This window comes from Bos grunniens, chromosome 3, assembly GCF_055505025.1.
Source record: "Bos grunniens cultivar Pamir isolate PY7600 chromosome 3, Bosgru_T2T1.0, whole genome shotgun sequence".
Classification (NCBI taxonomy): Eukaryota; Metazoa; Chordata; class Mammalia; order Artiodactyla; family Bovidae; genus Bos; species Bos grunniens.
Genome location: NC_141167.1, coordinates 87,326,140 through 87,343,025, shown reverse-complemented (window position 1 = coordinate 87,343,025; position 16,886 = coordinate 87,326,140). Strand labels below are relative to the sequence as shown.

At 40.3% G+C, this 16,886-nt stretch overlaps 1 protein-coding gene across 11 annotated transcripts in view; it reads left to right on the top strand.

Moving 5' to 3' along the window:
- SORT1 (sortilin 1) overlaps window positions 1–16,886 on the top strand; it is a 69,205-nt gene that overhangs the window by 31,111 nt on the left and 21,208 nt on the right. For 6 of the 11 annotated variants that reach the window (XM_086391610.1, XM_086391608.1, XM_086391613.1 and 3 more), the window contains exons 4-9: window positions 4,968–5,070; window positions 5,606–5,770; window positions 8,773–8,846; window positions 12,023–12,072; window positions 12,951–13,081; window positions 15,969–16,113. In XM_086391610.1, coding sequence (XP_086247736.1) covers window positions 4,968–5,070; window positions 5,606–5,770; window positions 8,773–8,846; window positions 12,023–12,072; window positions 12,951–13,081; window positions 15,969–16,113 — 668 coding nt within the window. The remainder of the gene's footprint in view (window positions 1–4,967; window positions 5,071–5,605; window positions 5,771–8,772; window positions 8,847–12,022; window positions 12,073–12,950; window positions 13,082–15,968; window positions 16,114–16,886) is intronic. The other 5 variants (XM_086391611.1, XM_086391609.1, XM_086391614.1 and 2 more) reach the window with 1 other exon arrangement.

The following is a 16,886-nucleotide window of genomic DNA, read 5'->3' as shown; positions in this document are numbered from 1 at the left end:
TAACAGAAAACTGCTGGACTGTTTTACTTGTGGTTTCTATTTCCTATTCAAAGTTGTTCAAATTTTGGAAATTGGTAAGGGAATCTCTAAGAGATTTCACATTAAAGTTTATACTGTAGTCAATGTAAGTTTTTCAGGATGTTACCTGAGGTTTAATAAAAAGGATAACTTAAATATATGCAACAGAAACTTCTCTGACAGTTTAGTGGCTAAGACTCCATGCTTCTACCACAGGAAATGCAAGTTTGATCCCTGGTCAGGGTACTAAGAACCCACATGGTCAATAAATAAATAAACAATAAAGATATGCAGCAGATACTAAAGCAGAGTTCAGTAAACCAGGTTCTCCAAGGCATCTCATTATGACAACCTTTTTAATGATATGCTTGGCTCAGTTTTCACCTTAGTAGATTATTAGCAATGACTGCATATTCTAATTACAAGGTTAGCATAAATTCTGTTTGCAGAATATATTTTTCTGCTTTTTTGTTTCTTAAAGTTTATTGAAATGTATGATGATGGCATTTTACTGCACCTTCATTTTTACAAACTTAAGGCATATAAAAATCATGAAGCTAGGTGGTTTTTGTCACCTAAATATTCCCATGATTTTCATGGGAATGAAAATCCTGTTCTTAGGATTGTCTTATTGTCAATCAGAGCAAAATAAGGACCTCAGATACATACTCACATTCCTTCTGATAAAAAGTTGTGTGATTTTATTTATAATATTTCACCCTCTTTATTTTCCTACTTGTATTTTCAAAACTTCTGTAGAAAACATGCATCCTTTTCAAGTAAGGATAAAACACAATGAAAATTAAATTTAAAACACATAAGGTAGCATCAGAGACAGTTGGGGTTAAAACAAAGAAACTGAAGTATTGGGAATTCAGTTTAATGTAGATTCAGATTCTGCCCATCTCACCCGGTAGTGGTTTCAGGTCTGTAAGTCTTTTGGAACATTTTAATAAGCTACATTCTCCTTATTGATCTTTTAACTGGAAATCTCAATCCAGTTAGTTCTCATTCACAATAATTATGTTCTCCAGTCTCCATGAATACTGAATTAGTGAATACTGAGCCATTGCTTCTAGGGGAAATACAGAATTAGGTTCCTGCAAACTTCTGGCCACAGCATTCATTTTCTTCAGTTGATCAGTCTATTAACCTTGTTTTATGTGTGTTTCTGTTTAAAGATACCTTATGTGTATTATTGATTCGTTGAGCTCACAACCAACTGTTGCAGAAAAGTTTATCTAACTCACATATTTTCTCCAGAAACACTAAACAGCACTTCATAACTGTGCTTGGGGACTATTTAAATAGCAAAGCACCAACAGAAGGCACAAAAATGCAAAATGCAGAGCAGTAAACAGACTGTAAGGAAGATACTCATGCACAGTATAAGAGCTGAAACAAGAAGGCAGGCCAGCCGCTTGTTGGACTTTAGAAGGGAACATGAGCCCCAAGTGACACATTTTTCGCTGCCCTATGCATATCTGCCAGTGACTAGAAAAGTGCCATACGTATTGATTTGGGGTTACAAATCTGAGTAGGCAAATTTATAAATATGGAATCTGTAAATAGTGAGGATTAACTGTATAAGCTTTCTCAATTAGTGAAAACTTCAAAACTAATTTTTTTGGAGTTTGTTGTCTTTCTTTTTGCTTTTATGTAATCATTTATAGTGACTTAATCATGGCAAAAATGAATTAAAGGAGTAAAGAAGTGGTTAGGCCTGAAAATCAACCAAACAAGGATATTTATGCTTGTTTGATTGTTGAAAAAAGTAAAATGTAAGATTCTGTGAGATATTTATTGTAGGATTCTTTTATTGTTACTTTTCATTGAATGTCTGCAGGTCAAATGCCCATTGTCACAGTCCCTCTGTATTATAAATGAAAAGTGGTCAAAAATGGAGGTGTGATTCTTCATTATTGGCATTTGGGTTGAGTGTCAGTCAACATGTTAGTCTTCTGGAAAAATACCCTCCTGAGTCCTTCGTCTTAGGAGGAATTTTAATGCTATGTCTTATCAGAACTCCATGTGATGATTACTTTTTTTCCATTTATTTAAATAATGTCTAGATTTTTCATGTTCTTTGGTGGTATTAGGCTCTATCCTCCCAAAAACGTTTGTACTCTAGTACTATTTTTTATTGTTACAAATGTACATATTCTTATACATGTTTACACCACAGATATAGCAAAAGTGATCATTTGTTTTTGCTAACCAGGAAGAGCTTTGTTAGGTTTGATGTATAGAATTGTTATTAAAAAGACTTACTTCTAAAGCAGATGGTTTCACAGGGCTTTGTTAATGTTTCCTGTTCATAACTCTTAATTATCATATGGAATTTGAAAAGTGATTTCTTTTTCAACGTGTTTCATTGATTTCCTCTCCATGATGTATGATGTATGCCAATATATATGCTGATAAAAGATAAAGCCACTTTAAAGCAAAGTGCCATATTAAAATATATTCCTGGGCCCAACATGGCCTTGACAAAACACTACTTAAATCCCAGCAGGTTGACACTGGTCTCTCATGCTCCATTTGTTTATCTGGCTAAAGTGCCAGAGTGTTGTAGCAGATGATTTTTTGTTTCCCTCGTGTTGCTTTCTTTTTCTGAAGGGCAGGGATGTGTTTGTTGTGCCAAGTTCTTGAAAAGCAAGCGCACTTGCCAGCAGGTTTGTGGAGGTTCCCTGGGATGTCACGAAGGAGGGGTGATTTGTGAACTGGTGATAATCTAGCTGCTGCAAACCCTTTAGGACATGGTCTGAGCTATTGATGATGTATGCACTGTAGAACTAGGACTTGAATATGCGTATCTCTTGGCCTGCTGTTGAGAAGATAAGAACTTTTCTTGTACTCAGAAGTCAAAGGCAGGGTAACAGGAATCTGTTGGGTGGTTTCTAATCCCTATTTTATTTAGTTTTTCTGTGTGTGTTCTAAGAGATGGAAAGACAACTTAAAAGTCCCATGTAGTTTGCTTTAGCATGGTGAAGGGACCTGTACCTTCTCTCAGAGATACTTCCCTCCTGTCTCTCTTCAGTTTCCTCTAAGCGGACCTTTCCTGACAGGCCACAAGCCCTGGCAAGAAAGAGCAGGACCACTGGTTGCCAAGGAAGAATTCCTTACACATAATTAAAAGTTGTCTCAAGTTTGGGGCTGAGCGTTAAGAGAATTAGACTGTAGTTTCAGTTTTGCCCTTAATTGACTGGTTGACTTTTGATGAATTGCTTCCCCTTGAACCTCCTCCTCTGTGAAATAAGGGAGTTTGACAAGATGTTCTCTTCAGTTCCTTGCCTGTCTCATGGTCTGTGGTTCTGTGATTCTTTTTCTGTTGAGGCTAATAGCAAAACTGTACCACCTCTTAAGTCATATCAGTGAAGACCACTGTACATTGCATTTATCATGGGCAACTGACTTGCAGTGCACTGTGGGCAGCACTTATGATACTGAAATTTAATTAATATTAAGGTCTAGCATTATATTGGAGGAGGAAATGGCAACCCACTCCAGTGTTCTTGCCTGGAGAATCCCAGGGACAGGAGGGCCTGGTGGGCCGCCGTCTATGGGGTTGAGCAGAGTCGGACACGACTGAAGCGACTTAGCAGCAGCAGCAGCAGCATTATATACCATGTTAGAGCTGTGCATAGTATTAAATACTCCTGACTTTTTTTTTGTCTTACTTTTTGAAATCTAAAAATTGACTTTAATACTTCACAAAGATATTGTTGAAATGAACTTTTGGGAAAAGCTTTAAACAACCTGGGAGTTGAGATTAAGTTTATCTGTCTTCTTTAGCTGTGTGCTGCATGCATTAAGAGATTTGTGCCTAAGGATGGTAACTTTGGGGGAGGAGGTACTCAAGATCCTGCTACTTAACTTACAAGCTTTATCATGAGTACAATACAATGCATTGATAAATTAGTTAGAAGGCCTTTGGCTACCTTTAGCAGAGAGCCCAACTCAAACTTTTAATATAATAGCTTAAGTAATAAGGGAATTGGGACTTCTCTGGCAGTCCAGTGGTTAAGACTTCACCTTCCAATGCTAGGGGTGTGGTTTCGATCCCTGCTAGGGAACTAAGATCCCACATGCCTCAGGACTGAAAGATCAAAATAAAAAACAGAAGCATATTGTAACAGTTCAATAAAGACTTTAAAAATGGTCCACATCAAAAAATCTTTAAAAAATAATAATAAGGGAATTCATAGAGGAAGGATGGGTCGATTCAGTGCAGCGTCACAGGCTACCTGTCTGGAATCCCAGAACTATTTCAGCAGTACTGGCCACTTATGTTGGCTTCTACTTCAAGTTTGGCTCTCACTGTATCAGAATGCCTGTAGCATTTTTTTGTTCTGTTTTGTATTCACATAGGACAACATGGGAGTTTCTCAACGTTGATGCTATTGGCATTTGGGGCCAGATGCCACATCTGATGCCAGATGCTTGTGGCCCTCTCTTTTTTTGGGACACTGTCCCATGTATTGTAGGATGTTTGGCAGCACCCCTGACTTCTACCTACTACAATGCCAATACAATGTCAGTAGCACCCAACCCTGACTTGTGATAATGAACAATGTCTCCAGATATTACCAAATGTTTGCTTGGTGGGGTGGGGTCATGGGGCAAAAATACCCTGGTTAAGAACCACTGATCCTTAAGGAAGACAGACCATTTCATTAAGTGATTGTCTTAAGTGTGTTTCCTAATTGATCCCAGTTCTCCCACTTTTTTCTTACTGGCTCAGTCTAGGTCCTTTCCTCATTCCTGACCCTGTCACCCATGAGGGATTGGAACTTCCTTCCACTAATTAGACCCACCACCGCGGGTAGGGGTAGAATCAGGAGGGTGAGTGCCTCTATAAAGCTGCCGGAGAGTGAGGGAGGCTAGGTACAAACCCAACAGTGCCCATGACCTCTGCATTCTAAATTTGTCCTTTTTTTCCCTCTCAGTGAGGACTATGGAAAGAACTTTAAGGATATCACAAATCTCATCAATAACACATTCATTCGGACTGAATTTGGCATGGCTATTGGTCCTGAGAACTCTGGGAAGGTGAGACTATATCATACGTGTACAAAACTGTGCATAATACCATGTGCAAGGCCGTCAGATGTTGGTATTTGAATGGTCCAGTGATACACAGCAATATGTTTAGTTTACTATTACAATATTTACAATATAATAAAATGAAACAATTTAATACTGATTACAAAAGATTGGCATTTTGCACACAAGTTGTTTTCTTTGGACCTTGTCTAAGATGCATCAAAACTCTTCATAATTATGTGGTGGTTGTTTAGCGTTACAAGGTATACGTCTAAAGACAACATTCTAGTCTTTGGGGAAACTGGCTAATCTCAGACTGATCAAGCTTATCTTCATAGATACAATACACTGTCTCAGGACAGTATTTTTTTTCGTAAGACTAATACTTCAGGAAGAGAGTGTATCAACTAATCTGTTTTTATAACTCTTCTTACTTTTGGAACTAAAATTTTTGAACAAATGTCTGGTGAAAATGGTGGAGGAACTTCATGTACTTTTATAGTATTATACCCTGGTTCTGAACTTCCTTCTCCCTGACCAGGTGATTTTAACAGCAGAGGTATCTGGAGGAAGTCATGGAGGAAGAATCTTCAGATCATCAGATTTTGCAAAGAACTTTGTCCAGACCAATCTCCCTTTTCATCCTCTGACTCAGATGATGTATAGCCCGCAAAATTCTGATTATCTTCTAGCTCTCAGCACTGAAGTAAGTCTATCTGAAGAACCTGTCTTGCCTTTTGTGTTTTATAGTCTCAAAACGCACTGTCTGAAGAGGACTGTGTAGGTGATGCTTTTTATGTTGGACTGGCTTCTAGTGACTTCTTATGGTATGAAGTGTTGGGTTTTTGGTGTGTGTGTGTGTGTTTTCCTATACGGTAAAGGACACAATTTTCATATGCTGTCTATACCAGATAGGTATGTGTCTAGTAATCATTACAATTTTTTTTTAAAGTGAACAGATACTTACTATTAGAGTAATGAACTAGGAAACAGTTTAATCATTCATGTTCTGCAAGAGACAGACATAAATTGTTAAACTTTTAAGATTGTTATTTTTTCTTTCCTATGGCCAAACTACACCTTTATAATTTTTTCTTGTTCAGTCCTTAGTATAAAAACCTGTTGATGTCTGTCTTTGACGCCCATGTGTTAAATATCTAGAGTCCTAATTCCCTGCACCCCCTATCCTATTCCTGTACTCTTCCAAGAAACCACAGGTGGCCCTCCCACCTTTGTTCGGAAAGTTTCCTGAGGAGCAGCTCAGCTTTACTATTCCTGGAGGACCAGTCTGTTTTATCATGGATGTTAAGGGCCCAGAGTGGCTGAGTTGCCAGACTATGATAGTAGTCATAATTACACTCTGTGTTTATATGGCTCTCTCTCATCATTTGCTTAGAGTGTGGTCTGCTGACCTGCAGGATCAGATAAAAATCCCTGGGAGCTGGTTTAAGATGCAGATTTCTTGGCCCCGATCCAGATATAGTGTGTCAGTGAGGTGGCTAGTGTTTTTAACAAGCTTGCCAGCTAAGCTTGCACACTAAAGTCTGAGAGCCATTGCTGTGATGACCATTCTGGGAATAGAAATAGGATTATCAAATATAGACAAGTTGGGCTGAGCAACAGGATGGCATAGGGAGGATGAGAAGGACACTTGGAAGAGAGGTCTGGGTTCTGGGTCTTCTGGGGGCAGAACTTTCAGCTGAGGTCAGGCTGGGAGGCTCAAGCAAGGTCAGAGTTAAACTCAGCCAGAGGAGGAGAACTAGCCTACCGGATAGGCTTCACGTCTGAAAGCAACAATTCCTGGGAATTGGCCTTCAGCAGCTTTAGTTGGACACGACTGAAGTGACTTAGCAGCAGCAGCTTGAGCTGAAGGCCCTTCAAGGGAACGAAGAGACCCCTGTTGGAATGGACAGAACCATTGATCTGCCTTTGAAAACCCCATCACCCTTACCAAGTATCTTAAGTTTATTAAAACAGCTATCCTAGGGAGAGGCAAGCACAATATGCCTTTAGACCTGAAATTTCTTCCCGTTAAGGGTGAGTTTGAAGTACAAATAATCAGGGTGGAGAGATGGACCAATTTGTACTAAAGTGTAAATAGGTAATATCAGACCCTTCCCTATTTCTAAGTAGGATTAGGTTAAATAGAAATGCTGGGAGGTGAATGTTACTAGAGGAGGAAGAGTTGAAGAATGATGGGTGAGAGTGGAGGACCACTGAAGTTATTTCTGCCTAAACCATCACCATTTCATTTGAGCTGCTCCAGGACATTTCAGTCCCACCTCCAGTGGGTCTGGGCTCACTAGACTCCTATTGCCAATGTCACTGAAATTGTCAGTTTTTATCTTATGAAGTCTCTGCTGCGCTTGAAAGTATTGACCTCCTTTTGGGAATTCTACTTGCTTGGCTTCTGTGGCAGTCCCTTTGGTTCTTTCCCACCTTCTAACCATTGCTTCTTAGTCTCTTTTTTAAACTCCTTTCAACCTCCCCTTAAATCCCTATTGCTCATTTTACTCTGAGTAGTCTCTTCCACTCTTTACCATTTTGCTACCACTGTGATATATGATTCTCAAATGCCTACCTCTGGTCCTGGCTTCTTCCTGGGGCTTCAGATGCCTTTCTTGCTGTCTGCTGGGTATCTCTAGCTAGATGTCCCACACGTCCCTCAAACTTAACCTTTCTCAGCAACATTGTTCTTCCCTTCATCCTTATGCTGGCTAAAGATTCCACAACACTGCTTTCCCCTCACCGAGAATCTCAGAGTGTTCAACTTTCTCACACACACACACAGACATGCACTCCATCCTGCCCTACAGGAAAATGTCCAGTTCTACTGAATCTAGAGTCTATATTATTTCTGAGCCTTTTCCTCACAGCTGTGGCTTCAGGCCTTACTAACTCTTAATGCAACAATTAGTCACTGCTTTCCCTGCTTCTATTAAGTTTGAACCCTCTGAAATCCATCTTTCCCACTGTCATCCAAGTATTCCTCTTAAAAAAAGTAAAACTGGTCATGTCATTCCCCTACTTCAAATGTCCCATATAAAATAAGAACCGGATTCCTCAGTCTGGCACAGAAGGAGGGCTCTGCACGAGCTGCCACCCCCTCCCCAGCACTGGCTCCTCTCTTCACCTTGGAATGTTGCTCCATCTGTGTCTGAAGGCTTCAGCTCCCTGCACACACTGAGATGTTTCATCACCTCTCTGTCTCTGCTTGTATTAATCTCTTTGTGCATTGACATCTCATCTCCCATTTGCCTTCTTTTGGTTACACTGCTCATCATTTAAGACTCAGTTTGGCTGTCTTCTTCACAAGTCAGCTCTGATGCTTTGTCTCTCCTTTCCCTGCTCTTACCCCAGAGACTATGTTTCCATAACACTTACCGTGTGTATTGAACTTTCTTATGTGTACCCTTGTTAAACTGTGAGCTCCTTGAGAGCAGAGAGTATGTCTTATTCATCTTTGTATCCCCAATGCAGCATCTGGTACACTTGGCACATAGTAGGCACTTCATAAGCATTTGTTATTCTGATCCAAGACCCTAGGGGGGCCCCATAAACTGTGTGTCTGTGAGCTCGGCAGCTTGGCTGGAATTTCAGTGTGTGTTTTTACTGCCCTGAATGATTGGATATGAATTATTAAAAGGTCATACAAGCAGCTGCACATGATAAAACTGGAATTTTGATAAGTCATTTATAATCTTTCAGAATGGCCTGTGGGTGTCCAAGAATTTTGGGGGAAAGTGGGAAGAAATCCACAAAGCAGTCTGTTTGGCCAAATGGTGAGTAACAGAAGATTCCATCCGTGCAGAGCCCTAAACCTTTCCTGACGATGCCGCCAGAAGTCACACGAATCAGTGTTAAGCACTTAATAGGTGCCAAGTGCTCTTCAGGGTGCCATAAGGGATGTGAGAGAGGGGTGCAGCATAGACCTTGACCTGGAGGAACTTCTAATTCTGCTGGGAAAGAAGACTTGTCTCACTAAATGTTAAAATATAAAACAAGGCACGTCACCGAGTAGGTACTGCCTGTAAAAGGTTTATTCTGTGTAAACGGTGACATCAATTGCAATAACATAAAATACTGCTTTGATTGGGGGACTTACATGCTTCTCTGCATGCACATTTATGCTCCCTCATCTAGAGATCCATGTCAGTTAGGTGGAATGTAGTGAGGAATCAGGAAGAAAGCTCAGAGAGCTTCCAGGCTGCCAGAGTCACACTATCCATGCACCACAATTCGTTCACTTCTCTTGATTGCCCACCCCGTCTGCTTACAGAGGATTCAGTGGAGGAGGCTCTTACTCAGGAGTCAGGTCACCTTTGTTCTAACCTGGATCGGCTGCTAGTCAGTGGCTTGACTTCTCTGGGATTTAGCTTGTTCCTTCTATGAAAGGAGATTTATTTGGGAAGTTTGGGGGATGGTTGAGCAAGAATTAAGAGCTGTCATACCTCCAAACTCTGATTAGGCTCAGATTCTTGTTTAGAGCCTCTTTCTTCTTTCTCTTTGACTAATTTTAGCAAGTTCATTGATCTAGTTTCCCAGTTGATAGCAGGTTGCTGCCAGAAGTGGGGTATGTGAGTGTAAACAGCAAGCACAGACCAGCCTGAGAGTCCGCTGCCTGGGAGCCGCACGGAAGCAGGAAGAGCTCTAAGAACAGGCAGAGACAGAGAACAAGACAGAGAAATAGACAGGATGGAGGGATTTAGTGCTGTGTCAGGAGCTCAGACGGTAAAGCGTCTGCTTACAATTCGGGATACCTGGCTTCAGTCCCTGGGCTGGGAAGATCCCCTGGAGAAGGAAATGGCTACCCACTCCAGTATTCTTGCCTGGAAAATCCCATGGACAGAGGAGCCTGGTAGGCTATAGTCCTTGGGGTAGCAAAGAGTCGGACCCGACTGAGCGACTTCACTTTCACGTTCAGGAGAACACAAAAGCCTCGGTAAGTTCTAATGGGAACATTGCATTACAGTTTCATACAGTTGGTGTTCATGACAGTGATCCATAATCCCAAGGAAGAGTTTGCTACTTATTGTTCTTTGCTTGGAAAGGTAGGAAAATATAGACATAGACATTGATATAGACAAGGTGTGATATAGACATTGCCAAATATGTCCAATGAAATTAACTAAAACATTTAAAAAATGATGCTTAAGCAAGCATCCTTTTTTAGGAAATACTAGTTAAATTAGGTTTTTATAGCACTACTGTGGTACACATCGTGTGTCTGCTTTCGTTTTATGTATTTTAATTAATTGTGTTTATATCTTATATGATCTTATCAGGAAGGAATTTTTAAAGTAACAAAGTTAACAAATTATTTTGTTCCTGATAGACCTAAAATATGTAGTGTGTGTTCAAATAAGACTATAATAATTTTGATCATTAAAGCTCACCTTTACATCCATATATCAGATCACCACAATGTACATTTTAGATGTCTTACAATTTTATTTGTCAGTTATACCTCAATAAAGCTAAAGGAAACAACAGAAGACTCATCTTTAAAACTAAAGAGTTATTTTAAAATGGTATTTTGTTTTGTATCTTATACAAGAATTTTTACTTTTGTTAACTTGCTTCATTGAATAGTGTCTAAATATAAGATTTGGGCTGCTGCTAACTGTTTACTCACCTTTTAGATCTTTGGTTTCTAGAAATTTACAGTCTAAAGCTCGAAAGAACATGCTCAGACCCAGCACCTTTTTTGTTTTATTGAGGAACAGTTGATTTATAATATTATAATCATTTTTGATGTATAACATAGTGATTCAAAAATTTTATAGGTTATACTTCATTTATAAAATGGAGTTATAAAACATTGGCTTTGTTCTCTGCACTGTACAATGTATCCTTGTAGCTTATTTATTTTATACATAGTAGTCTCCACCTCTTAATCTCCCACCCCTTTCTCACCTCTCCCCTACTTCCTCTCCCCAGTGGAAACCCCTAGTTTGTTCTGTATGTCAGATGCCCAGCACCTTTTGCTGGTGCTAATCTATAAGTCCTATCAAGGTCTGAATCTAGTTCCTTGGAACTCCCTTTCCAAGTTAGAGTTTAAATAATTCAACTTCTGACCTAGTTGTCTATTTCAGATGAAAGAACTAAATTATTTAGTTCATGCAAAGCACTGAACTAGGTTCTAAAGGGAAACAACAAAACTTAGTACCTGCTGTGAAGAACTCAGTGGTGGAGTAGGAGAGGTAAGGCACACAGAATGCAATTGAAATAGCCAAACAGGAGACAAAGGAATGGCCAGGCGGCTGACACAGAGCTGCACGGGAGAGCTGCACAGGAGAGCTGCACGGGAGAGCTGCACGGGCTCTCAAGCAGCACTCCTCAACCTAAGCACTAATGGCGTTTGGACTGGATAGTTCTTTGTTGTGGGGGACAAGCCTGTGCATTGCAGAATATTTAGCAGCATCCTTGGTCTCTCCCCACGTAAGAGTTGTAACATCTCCCCTCCCCCACTGGTGACAGCCAAGACTGTCCCCTGGGGAGCAATATCGGCCCTGGTTGAGAACCACTGCTCTAGAAGTTTGCAGCAAAGGAGTCTTCAAGTTAGACTGACAGGAAACTTCATGGAAGAGCTAGATTTTAACCTGGAGCCTAAAGATTGTGAGGGTAAGATTTAGTCATGTAAGAGAAAAACATTTTAAGAAGTGAACAGTCCGAACCAACGCAGGAGGCAGGCTTGGAGAGTGTAACGAGACCAGTTTGACTGGCTGGAAGAGTTCACATAAAGAAGTAGTGGAGTGTAGAGAATGCCTGGGAGCAGACTGGGGGGACCTAGATATGATGCTGCGGAAGAATCAGGTGTACAGCATCCGATAAAGCTGTTTTGGCTAGTACCCATGGGTGACACTTATTAGACCTGCCTGGAGCTGAGTGATTAAGGTTAATGCAGTCTGTTAGCAGTCTTGAACCGTGTCTTTTCCCTGTCTTTGCCTCATTGTAGGGGATCAGAAAACATCATCTTCTTTACCACCTATGTGAATGGCTCCTGCAGTAAGTATATTTTAGTCCCAGAAAAGAGTGTCCTGGTGTCCATTCATGGTAGAATATTCTGAGTTGTAATAGGTAGAAGTATCAAAGATCCTTCCATTCTCTCATAATTTTAATAGCTAAAGATAACTAGCTGTTAGTGATTTTTAAAATCTTGGAAGCACAAACAACCAAGTACTATACTGTGCCTTGAGCAAATAAAAAATGCAGGCTATACACAGAGACACTATAACTTAATTTTAGCAATGTACATAAAGTAAATATTAGGCTACAACCAATAACAAAATGAAATGTATAGTGATTTCTGCCAAAGAGCATGGGCTGTGTTTGTGTTGGTGGAAGCCACTGGCTTTCCAGTCAGTGGCACAAAGCTGAAAGCATAATCTTTCATTTATTCATTCAACAGATTCATTTAATTTATTCATTCATTGGAACACCTGCAGTAGTATGTTAAACACTCTTCTCAGGATGGTGAGAACAAAACACCCAAGGCCAGCTCTCATGGAGCTTAAATTCATGTAGACATGTTGGATGATCAGCCAGAAAATCAAAACTCAAATGATACAACTTAAAATACAATAAGATAGTTTCAAACTGTGTCATGAAGAAAGTAAAGCAGGATGCTGTGGTGTTTTAATGGAACACTGTACTGAAATTAATCCTCTCTTCCTGTCCAGTATAAAACTTCACATGTATAAAGATAAAACCAAAGTGTGAATTTCCTGTGTCAATTCCTATATCATTTTATATTGTTATCTGATTAACATGCATAGCATTGAAAATTCTGTTGCTATAAAACTAAGAGTAGTTCTAAAACAATTGTTTTGAACTAGAGGCTCACCAGTAAGTGAAATTTTAATTAATATTTTGTCTTGTTTAAGAAGCTGACCTTGGGGCACTGGAATTACGGAGAACTTCAGACTTGGGGAAAAGCTTCAAAACCATTGGTGTGAAAATCTACTCATTTGGTCTTGGGGGACGTTTCCTTTTTGCCTCTGTGATGGCTGATAAGGTGGGTGTTTGCCTCTTTTCTTTGGGTTCTGATATTTCTGAACCTCAAAATATGCCTCAAACAGATAGCTTCAGTAGATGTACTGATGGAGTTTCTTGCCTTTTGTAGTATTTAGTGTCACTATTAGATTTGGAAGTGCTTCTTTTTATCGGGGCTGAATGATTCTTCTGGACTTCTCTCCACTTTGGCCTGTGTCACCAACTGAATTCTGGTGTCTGCTTAGGATATATCAGCCCAGTGTTTGGGCTTTTCTCACACATGGATTCTGAAAAAAGCAATCTCCTTGCTCATTATCCAATGAAACTAATGGAAACATATAACATTTTTGAGTACCTACTGTATACTAGGTACTGTTCTGGGTTCTGGGAATATAGCAGTGAACAAATCAGATAAATGTCTTGCTCTCAGAGTTTCTATTCAAGTAGGGAGATAGATACTAAACTAACAAATATGATGTAATATCAGGTAATGATTAAAACTATGAAGAAACCTAAAACAGAGTAAATACATAAAAAGTGGCAGGAATTGGAGCAGCGCTGTTCCAGATAGGGTGGCTTGGAAGGGCTCTCTGAGACCCGACTGAAGTGAGAGGATAGCTGCGTGGATATCTAGGCTGAGTGAGCGCAAAGAGCCGCGGGCTGGCGCGTGCTCGGAATGCTGAAGGTAAGTGAGAAGGGCAGCATGGCTGCAGCACGGGAAAGGGCGGTCCCAAGAGGGCAGCCGGTGGCCAGATCACACAGGGCCTCTGTAGGTTGTGAGCAAGACCTTGGCGTCCATTCTTCATGTGTTGGGAAGCTGTGAAAAGGGTGCAGGCAGGGGAATGGTTTAACTGGCTGTTTCTTTTGATGGAATAGGTGTGCATAGTGTCACCTGAGGGTCAGGAATGGAAGTAGCAGCAGCAGCAGCGAGAGAGACAGTAGGTTGGACCAGGCTGTTAACAGTGGATGAGGGGAGACGTAGTAAGATCACGGATGTATTTTTAAATGCATCACCAGTAGTGTGTGCTGGTAGATTAGATGCAGATTGTGAGAGAATAAGATGAACCAAGGATAATTTTAGTCTTTGGCCTGAGCACCTGCGTGAATGGTGGTGCCATTTACTGAGATGGAAAGGACTACAGGAGAAGCAAGTTTGTGGGAAGAAAATCAAGAATTCAGTTTTGGATATGAGATGTGTATAAGATATATAGGTGAAAATGTCAGGTAAGCATTTGGGTATATGAATCCCCCAAAATTATATAGTATAATTATATGGAATGGTCTCATCTAGCTCTGTGACTAGATGGTATCTTGTAGGGGAATGAGTAGGTCGAGAAGAGGTGGGAGAGCTGAGCACTGGGTGCCCTGGTGCCCCTCACGGAATGGTGAGGTGGGAGAATACGAGCTTTCATAACAGTTGTACCCAGTGAGGAAATGGATAATGAGATGTGTAATTATTAATAATAGTGTGCCTGTTAATGTCACCGCACATGGTGTTATCTTGAAAGCCAAGTGAAAAAAAGGTTTCAATGAGGAGGAAATGATCAGCTGCATCAAATTCAGCTGAGATGTGGAGTTAGATGAGTTCTGAGAATTATCCACTGGAGTTGGCAAAGTATAGGTTGTTGGTGACCTTGATGAAAGCAGTTTCTTTGGAGTACTGTGGTTAAGAGACTGATTGGAGTGGGTTCAGAGAGAATTAGAGATAAGAAAAGTAGACAAGGTAACTACACATCACGCCCTTGAGCAGTTTTGTAATAATCCTCCCAACAGCCCTATAGTTCATACTGTTATCTCAGTTTAGGAAATTGAGTAACTTGTCTAGGTGGAACTCTGGTGGAAATCAGACTGTGTAATTCCAGAGATAGCTGCCTGTACACTGCTGCTGTCCACAAAATTAAAATTCCACTCTGTGCTTTTGAACTCCAGTTTTTACCTGTAACAGCGAGTATAAGATTCAAAGTAAACATCTAAGATGTAAGTTAGAAAAGTAAGTTAAATGGACTCATCAAACTATTTATCAGATAGTACACGTTAATTGTCTCAACCTGTGCATACATGCTAAGTTGCTTCAGTAGTGTCCAACTCTTTTCGACCCTATGGGCTGTTGCCTCCACGCTCCTCTGTCCATAGGATTCTCCAGGCAAGAATACTGGAGTAGGTTGCCATTGCCTTCTCCAGGGGATCTTTCTGACCCAGGAATCAAACCTAAGTCCCCTGCACTACAAGCAGATTCTTTACCATTGAGCCACGAGGGAGACCTGTTTTAACAGCTAAATATTCCCTGATCAGCTTCCTTATGTTAATTTCTGACTCTCCTTGCCCTCTTTCCAGCCTGGCCTGTTCCCTCCATCATGGCTGTTCTGAGAGCCTTCCTTAAAGAGGAGACGTGTCACATTTTGATTTACTTCATGATCTTCCAAACCTGGGTTTCATCTCCATTTTCCAGACCCATTATCTAATTCGATGATGCCAGAGCTATCTAAAAGAAACCAAACTTCTATGCAGCAGCCATCATTTTAAGAATTATCTGAGCAAACATGCAAATAGCTGCAGAGCCAAGCTCATAATGGTCCCAACAAACCCCTATCTCTGTTGAAGGAAATTGGCATGTCAGAGGTTAGGAGGAAATATTGGTATCTTAGAGGGCCACACAAGAACGAAGAAGCCAAAGAGAAAGCCAGGATAACCTTATTTACAATAGAATGGATTATTCCAGTGCCTGGATCTTTGCAAAAGGTTAGAAAAAGCTTGGATAATTGGTACTAGGACCTTTCATTTATAATAGATGTACCTAGTGAGGAAATAGGTAATGAATATAATTATTAAATAATAATGTGCCTATTAATGTTACTGCATATGGCATCTTGGTGGAATATTTAAAAGATAAGTATCGGCATTTGTTCCAGGATACAACAAGAAGGATTCATGTGTCAACAGATCAAGGAGACACATGGAGCATGGCCCAGCTCCCATCTGTGGGGCAGGAACAGTTCTACTCTATTCTAGCTGCTAATGACGACATGGTGTTCATGCATGTAGATGAACCTGGAGGTAAGAGCTTTGCAAATGGTTCACCCTTGACTGCATAGAGACTTCAACTCCGAACCCTGTTTTAGTAGCTTTCCTTCTCAGTGTGCATGCTGCATCATTTTTGACTCTTTGCGACCCTGTGGACTATAGCCTGCCAGGCTCCTCTGTTCATGGGATTCTCTAGGCAAGAATGCTGAAATGGGTTGCCATGCCCTCCTCCAGGGAATCTTCCCAACCCAGGGATCAAACCCACATCTCTTATGTCTCCTGCATTGGCAGGAGGGTTCTTTGATTTTTCTTTTCACCCCTGGGAATTTATTAGTGGCCTACTTGTTTTAGAGATGATATGTAGCCTCTGTTAAAAAGGCCACTTGCTTTGACCCTCTAACATGGTTTGTAGGTATGTCCAGGTGTTCTGGAGCAGTGCTGCTCAAAGAATGGTCAGAGAACGGGGACTGATTTGCAAATTCTTTATTACCAAATAAGTGCAGAAAGCAGCATCAAGCATTTAGAAACTCTTACAGCTCTTTGACAAAGAAATTTTGTATCTGTTGACTCTACTAATAAAAAAATTTGAAGATTGTAATTTTTTCTTTCTTTTGTATTTCATTTTTCTAGTGATAAATTTTTTGTTATATTTACAAAAGCATCAGTTTGTGACAAAATTTTAAAATTGATCGTTCATCACAGAGAGTTTGAGAAGCATTCGTTTAGAGTAAAAAGATTTAAAAATGTGTAAGATATGAAGCTAAATGCAATGCCTCTGCTACCAAAATATAACTGATTATACCAAA